This window comes from Antennarius striatus, chromosome 24 (genome assembly GCF_040054535.1).
Source record: "Antennarius striatus isolate MH-2024 chromosome 24, ASM4005453v1, whole genome shotgun sequence".
NCBI lineage: Eukaryota > Metazoa > Chordata > Actinopteri > Lophiiformes > Antennariidae > Antennarius > Antennarius striatus.
The window spans coordinates 823,208-830,479 of NC_090799.1; the positions used below are offsets into that span (position 1 = coordinate 823,208).

Sequence of the window (7,272 nt, forward strand, 5' to 3'; positions counted from 1 at the left end):
ATTTAATTAGATAGTTTTTTATTAATCTTTTTACGAACGTCACTGATGACGTACTTATCAAAGCAGTGGGCGGAGCTGAACCCGCAGGACTGACTCAGAGCCTCGTCAGTCCGTCACGGCTATTGGGAGAAATCGCTAGCGGAGCTGAGCTTCATGGATGTCCGGGCAGCTGGACCAAACCGAAAGCCAGGTAAATAAATATCCACCTTTTAAACAAACAGCTAACGCCAATGCAAACCGTGACATCACTGCTAATTCTCCACCGGGTTTTAGTCGTCTTTTTGGGGGCTCCACATGCTAGCTAAACGGCTACTAGCCTCCTTTGCTGACGTTTCCTGGCGGATCGGCTGCGTGTTTTTCTTCTGTCGAACATTTTTTTATTAATTAATGTCGATAAATGTCGCAGGGATGCTCGGTTTGGCTCTTCCTGACGGCAGCGGCTGTAACCGAACACCTGCCCGACAGCCAGCTGGCCAGCTTTCAGTTTTCTCGACTCCGTGAAGTGGCAGGTGTCTCAGAGGATCGCTGCGTTCGCCTCTTTATCGATAATCGATAGCATCGATTATCTGTAGCTGGATCAGAACTAACTAATCCCCCACGATCGAACCAACTCCATTATCATAATGCCCCCCCCGGGGGCAGCAGCTGTCAGCTGTGTTCTTGCCCTTTCCGAAAACAAACATTTAAATTTTCTGTTAAACTCATTTTGACCTGATATTTATTGACGCCACTCAATAAGTTATTATCTAGTAATAACAATGTAATAATGCTTTCTGCAAATATGGAAAAGTCAACATTTACTGTTTGTCTTTATGCTTGTTTTTGACAGCCTTGTGCTGTTACATATTTCCTCTCGTTTAAACATTTGTCTTTTTTTTTTTTTTAACTTCAGAACAGAAAAACGTGGACATCCAGTAATGGAGGGGTACGTGGAAAACGACCATTATGCTAATAATACCTGATGAGGGGTACCTGACTGTGTTGCGTCTGCCACAGGTTTACAGCGGACATGATGAGCGGCGGCCGGGCTTTCCTCGGTGAGGACAGTTCGGTGATGGCTCGCATGCAGAAGAAGTTCTGGAAGACCAAGCAGGTCCTCATCAAGGCCACGGGCAAGAAGGAGGACGAGTACGTGGTGGCGTCCGACGCCGACCTGGATGCCAAGCTGGAGGTAAGAGAGGAAACACAGGTTGTGCGTTCAGATTATCCCGGAAATGCATCAATTAAATCTGTTGCAGACGTCTGATGATGAGATTTGAGATGAAATTATGTCATCACTTTGTTCTTCTCGGTCATTTCTCATTTCTCACGAGTGGTTTGGTTCTGGTGAGTCCTGACTGGCTGTCGGTGCTGTGAGACGGGGATGTAGTCGAGTTTCACCGATTCTATGAGGCCTTTGTTCGCTCCGGATCAGGGTCAGACTTCTTTTGTGCTCGACAGTCCGACAAATGAGGAACACATGGATATACCGACACATGAGAGTAAATTTAAAGCCTGTTTTTACAGAGCTGACGCCTCGTGTTCGGTCTCTACTTTCTTTATCGTGACTTTGAGCCGTGTGGAGCAGCAGGGCGCTAAAACCACCAGGGCAGATTAGATTTGCAGCCTCGTCTCGCGTAGCTAATCTGATTTCGCTTCATGACCGATGAGCTCCTAATCGGATCAGACGTTCGCTAATTCGCCTCATTATATTTTGAAAGCTGACATTTTTGGATCATTTTACAGCATCAGACGATCTTTAAAAGCGATCCTATCAGTTTCGAACATTATCCTCCTGTTTCATCAGCTAGCTTTGGGGGGGGGGTCTGTTTACTTCTGTTTTTGACTCCTGCCTTGATGCTGTGACTCATACAATCATGATTTTGATAGATTGATCTGTATCGAGGGTGGCTGGCGTGTTTCACTGAGACCTGAGGTGTCTGGCTTCAGCTGCGAAGGCAGCGGCTGTTTATTCTGCAGCTAATCAGTAACTACACGTGTTCCAGTCACCTCCTTCCTCTGTTAGTCGTCCTGCAGGCACACATTCTAAACCTGTGCTTAAAATCAGGTGAAACAAATTGCAGGCGAGAACCGTCATTATGATGTCATAAAATGACGAAGCTAAAGACGTTAGCATCAAAATATCGATGAAAACATTCAGTACAATCACCCTAATTCTGCCTACAGCGTCTGTAAAAGTCGAGGTGACTCCCTTCATCCCCCAGTCTTCCTTTTTTTATTCCCGCTCCAGTGATTTCAGGATTTGTGTTGCTATGACGCCCGCTGTTGTCAACCAGATAACCAGAAACGTGTTTAACAGACTCGGAGGTAGATGATGATAATCAGACCTGATTCGTCTCCGCAGTTCTTCCGATCGGTTCAGTCGACGTGCACCGAGCTGGTGAAGGTGATCGAGAAATACCAGCAGAGGATCACACGTGAGTGGAACGTCAAACGGTCACACAACTCCTCATTAACAGTCCTCACAAACTGATTTAGTTCCCTGCATTCCTAATTAATGATCACATCACGGAGATTAAGAATAATCCTGCTGATGAAGGAAAATTATCCTTCAGGTGTTTGTAGTACTCACTGTGAAAAAGAATGTTTGTTCTCTGTTCTCATTAACGACTCCCAGATCGTTTCTTACTCAATGTCAACAAAGGTGATTCCTTGTTTCTCTGTAATGGGACTCAAACCTCAAACCTCCGACCCCAGGCTTGTCTCAGGAGGAGAACGAGCTCGGCCTGTTCCTGCGCTTCCAGGCTGAACACGATCGCACGAAGGCTGGCAACATGATGGACGCCACCAGCAAGGCGCTGTGCACCTCCGCCAAGCAGCGGTGAGCAGGAAACGGACGGATTGAAAGAGAATCTCCTTTCATATTTTAATTTTGTGTAATTTTTTCCACATCCTCGTAGGATGGCTCTGCGTGCGTCGCTGCACCGCCTGCACCAGGAAGTGGAGACGTTCAGGCGGCGCGCCATCGCCGACACGCTGCTGACGGTCAGCCGCATGGAGAAGGCCCGCACCGAGTATCGGGGGGCGCTGCTCTGGATGAAGGACGCCTCCCAGGAACTGGACCCGGATACCTACAAACAGCTGGAAAAGTTCCGCAAGGTGTGGGAGGAGTTCACGTCTTCTGAACCAATCCGATTGTGTGTGGAGGTTTGTCACGGCGTCTCCGTTCTCAGGTCCAGGCTCAGGTCCGCGGGACGAAGGGACAGTTTGAGAAGCTGAAGAACGATGTGTGTCAGAAGGTGGACATGCTGGGGGCGAGTCGCTGCAACATGCTGTCCCACTCCCTCTGCACCTACCAGGTGGGCCCGACTTCCTGTCACGATACATCTAACTACCTATCAGCGATGGCTTCAATCTCTTCCCTTCGTCCTGGTCCCTTCCAGACCACCCTGCTGCAGTTCTGGGAGAAGACGGCCCACGCCATGTCCAGAATCCACGAGGCCTTCCACGGTCACATCACGTACCAGTTCACCACGCTCAAGGTACCCGAAGCACCGGCGTGGAAAACCCCCGAGACGGTCGCTTCATGTCATGTAAAACACGTCGATCTGTCCCTGCAGGAGCTGCGAGACCCCTTAGAGGAGATAACTGACCTGCAGAACCGAGAGGACAAGAAGAAGAAGAAGAAGAAGCAGGAGGAGGTCCTGCAGAGCAACACAGACAGGTGGGAGAACACACCAACCAATCAGAAAGGACGCATCCCGTCACGCCCATCAGTGTGTAGCTCAGGACTTTAGAGGCCGCAGCTCCAACCAGACGGTGCTAAAAATAGCAAACGAACTCATTCTCCCTCCTCCCCCCTCCCCCCTCTCTCCTCTTCCTCAGTCTGGTGTCCCTGGACGATGACAACCCGCCAGGAAGTGCCTCCGACGCAGGTGTGTTCGCTTGAAACCAGTTCCCTCCTTTACTTCCTCCTCCATGCTGCTAACAGCGCTCAGGAGGAGTGTGTGTGTGTGTGTGTGTGTGTGTAAACTCCCGCTGTGTTAACTCCTGACGCTCAGCTGAACTCACCACGCCCAAACACGACCTCACAGGACAGTCGGGGGGCGCCAACACCAACCTGATGCTCATGGCCTGGAGCCTCCCGCCGCCGCCGGTCGGCTCCTCCCTGCAGCCCCAGCTGATGACTCTCCAAGGCGACGACCCCGGGGACACCTGGGGCTTCGGGGGCCTCCAGCCCGGCGCCGCTCAGCTGGCCATCGCCGGTAAACCCACCAGCTGCCTCGAATGGCTTCAATCTGTGGTTTCTGACTCCAACAAGCTGCTTCTTCTCTCCTTCTTGCTGCTCTGGTGTCAAATCACCTCCTCTGGGATTTCATCTCCTGCTTCCTGCTGCGAAACAAGGAGTTAGTTTCCACTCCCAGGAGACGAGGATCTCTTTAAACCTGCGTCTGCTCTTCCTCCTCCTGCCCACTGCAGCTCTTTCATGGCAGGTGGAACTAATAACGTGACTCAGCTGCTGCGATCACCCGCTGACGATCACCTGCTCCGGGTTCCTTGAACCAAACGTCGCCGCGTTTTCTCCTCTGTGCGTCACAAACGCATCAGCTGAGGTGCTTTTTGTTTTCTGATCCGCTCCAGGCGGGTCTCCACACGCCGCCCGGACCCCGGAGGAGGACGGCGAACGGGGCGACATGGCGTTCCTCAAAGAACTCCTCAGCCCCGGCCTGGGGCAGAGCGACGACTTCAGCAAAGAGTGGCAGGACGCTTTTGGGGCGTTCGACCCTCCCAGCATCCCTCAGGCTAACTCGGGTGTCGCCTCGGCGGCGGGTCCCGCCTCCGGCCCGCCCAGCCCCACGGGCTTCCTGCCCTCCCAGCTGCTGGATCACAGCCTGAGGTCCACAGGTGAGCCGCGGCGCCCTCTGCTGGAGGGACGTGCTCAATGCAGCACGCCAACCATGTGATCGCTGATTCACGTCTATCCATCTTCTGATTTGTCCTTCAGGCTGGGCGACCCCGCCCATGTTCCAGGCCCAGCCCCTGCAGCTTCCCTCTGCTCAGAGCCAATCAGCTCAGACGGCGCCGAGTTCAGCGGCCAATGGTAAACCCCGACTCAACGTGCATTGTGTCTGCCCTGGTTTATCACGCCTTAACCCCTGTCCACTGTGTGTGTGTGTGTGTGTGTGTGTGTGTGTGTGCGCAGCTGCAGGGGGCTCCAAAGACATGTCGGCCTGGTTCAACCTGTTCGCAGACCTGGACCCCCTCTCTAACCCGGACGCCATCGGACGCTCGGAGGAGGAGCTGCTGAACGCCTGAACGTTTAACGGACGTGGATTCAAACACACACACACCTGGATTATGTTCCTACTGCAAAGGGAAGCTCACTGGATTGATGCTCTGCTCAGGGGTTCACGCCCCCTGCAGCTCTTTACATGACTGTTAACACACACACACACACACCTGATCCGTGTTACTTTAACTTTCTTTGGCGAGAATATTTCATCGTTTAGATTCTTTTTGTCGTTTTCTGGGGGTTTATGTTCATTCATAACCCAGGATGTAAAATAAAAATATCTCTGTACCGCTGAACAGTTTCTACATGACAGCACACGGTTAGCGCATGAATGAAGGGCGCAGTGTGTGTACACAGGATGTCGTCACTGTGCCTTTAAATGTGGAAGCTGCTTCAGCCAGAGGTCTGAAACATCCTGCTTCAGGTTTCACAATCATAAATGTCAATTAAAAAAATATGTGAAGGATAAAACAATGGTTTTATTTAATTTGAAGGATTTTTGATTTGTTTTTGGGGTGTTGGGTTCAAGTGTATAAAATGTGCAGCTGACTTGAACTGCATTAAACTGTATTATTTATGATTTCTTGCTCAATCAGATGTTTCTATTGTGTAGCCGTACACTGAAAACATGAATATATATATATATGACACTAAAATGTGTATGTTGAGGTGCGTGTTGTATTATGAGTTCACAGATGCATTCTGGGACAGAGAATCTACACTGGACAACTGTTACCGCGCTGTAAAATGGATTCTGATGGACTGACCTTTTTTTTTTTTCATGTTGACCAAAACAGGAAATGAAGATGCAGACGAGCTTCTACGAGGCATCTGATTGGACGCCTGGCTCGTGACGTGTGCCTGTGAAAAACACTTTTATACAAGCTGCACATTATTATCATTACATTCTTTTTTTAATGTGATGCTTGTAGGGAAAACTAGATTTTTTCTTTTTTTTAAATTAAAAAAAAACACGAATGTATTCCAGTCAATCACAAAATGCTTTATTTAATTCAACTATGCCTTTTTATTTCACTCGGGTTTAAACAGATGAAAACTTGGCAGTTCTGTTTCCAATAAATTAGACGAGCAAACGAAGAATCTTGTCGAGTCTCATTCCAAAAATTAAAAAAAAAAAATCACATGAATCTTTTTTTAAATATTTTTTTAGACGCCTAAAAACGGATGCTGCTGAATGTGTGATTGTTTTTCCAATTTGCTCTTGACCAATCAGCTGGCGAGATTCCCTTGACGTCTCTGCTAAGTGTTAGCATCTATCTGCTAAGTCAGGCTACGTGCTGCTAGCTCTCTGGATCGTCTTGTTTCCTGATCACTACAACCTGAGATGGACGATGTAATCTATCGATTAAAACTCCGCAGACCCACTGACACTCCTGATCAATAAATACATTAATATTCACAATAATGAGACGAGTAATAATCACAGTACTCAGCGGAGAGAAAGCAGGAGGAAGAGGAGGAGGAAGAGGGTTCTATGGTACACTTCAACTCACTTACATTTCTTTGTCCGCCGGTAACACAAACACTTTGCGCCTCTATATTTACAAATGCAGTACATTCTGTCACCACTGGAGGCACCGTCGAGTAGTTATGACGTTTACAGGAAGGGGCGGGCACCAAGAGGCCGCCGACCAATAACACGCTGCCAATCAAACGGTGTGCATTTAAAGTACGTTTCGGATTAAAGCGGATTAGATTTTTTTTTTCTATGTTCTATTTTCTAAATTTATTTCAATACTAAAAAAAAAAAAAAAAAAAAATTCCTCTGGTTTTTCCTGGATTGAAGTGGGCGGGGCCAACAGATCACTGCAAACATCATTAGTTCACCTAAATTTACAGAAAGTCTAAAAGAGAAAATGTAAAGGAGGGAATATCAGGGTGAACCGAAACAATGAGCCGAAAGAAGCTAAAAAGCAGCTCTGGACGTTTTGTCTCTGAAGGCGACAAATATTCCTGATTTATCATCAATATAAAATATTGATTAATCCCTTCATCTATTATAATCTGAAGCGTAATCG

General features: G+C 48.4%; 1 protein-coding gene across 5 annotated transcripts; it reads left to right on the top strand.

The window, feature by feature from the left end:
• The first annotated feature begins 75 nt into the window (after positions 1–75).
• On the top strand, positions 76–6,334 carry ical1 (islet cell autoantigen 1-like). Of its 5 annotated transcripts, XM_068309117.1 has the most exons (14): positions 76–190; positions 893–925; positions 997–1,171; positions 2,345–2,417; positions 2,698–2,821; positions 2,901–3,099; positions 3,174–3,299; positions 3,384–3,482; positions 3,561–3,664; positions 3,826–3,875; positions 4,002–4,205; positions 4,582–4,845; positions 4,946–5,041; positions 5,144–6,334. In XM_068309117.1, the coding sequence occupies exons 2-14, from the start codon at positions 918–920 to the stop codon at positions 5,254–5,256; spliced, it is 1,635 nt and encodes a 544-aa protein (XP_068165218.1). In that variant the 5' UTR covers positions 76–190; positions 893–917; the 3' UTR covers positions 5,257–6,334. The 5 variants fall into 5 exon arrangements, with proteins under 5 accessions (XP_068165218.1, XP_068165216.1, XP_068165217.1 ...); XM_068309115.1 differs by having other exon boundaries at positions 3,174–3,482; XM_068309116.1 differs by having other exon boundaries at positions 3,174–3,482; positions 4,035–4,205.
• The last annotated feature ends 938 nt before the right edge of the window (positions 6,335–7,272 follow it).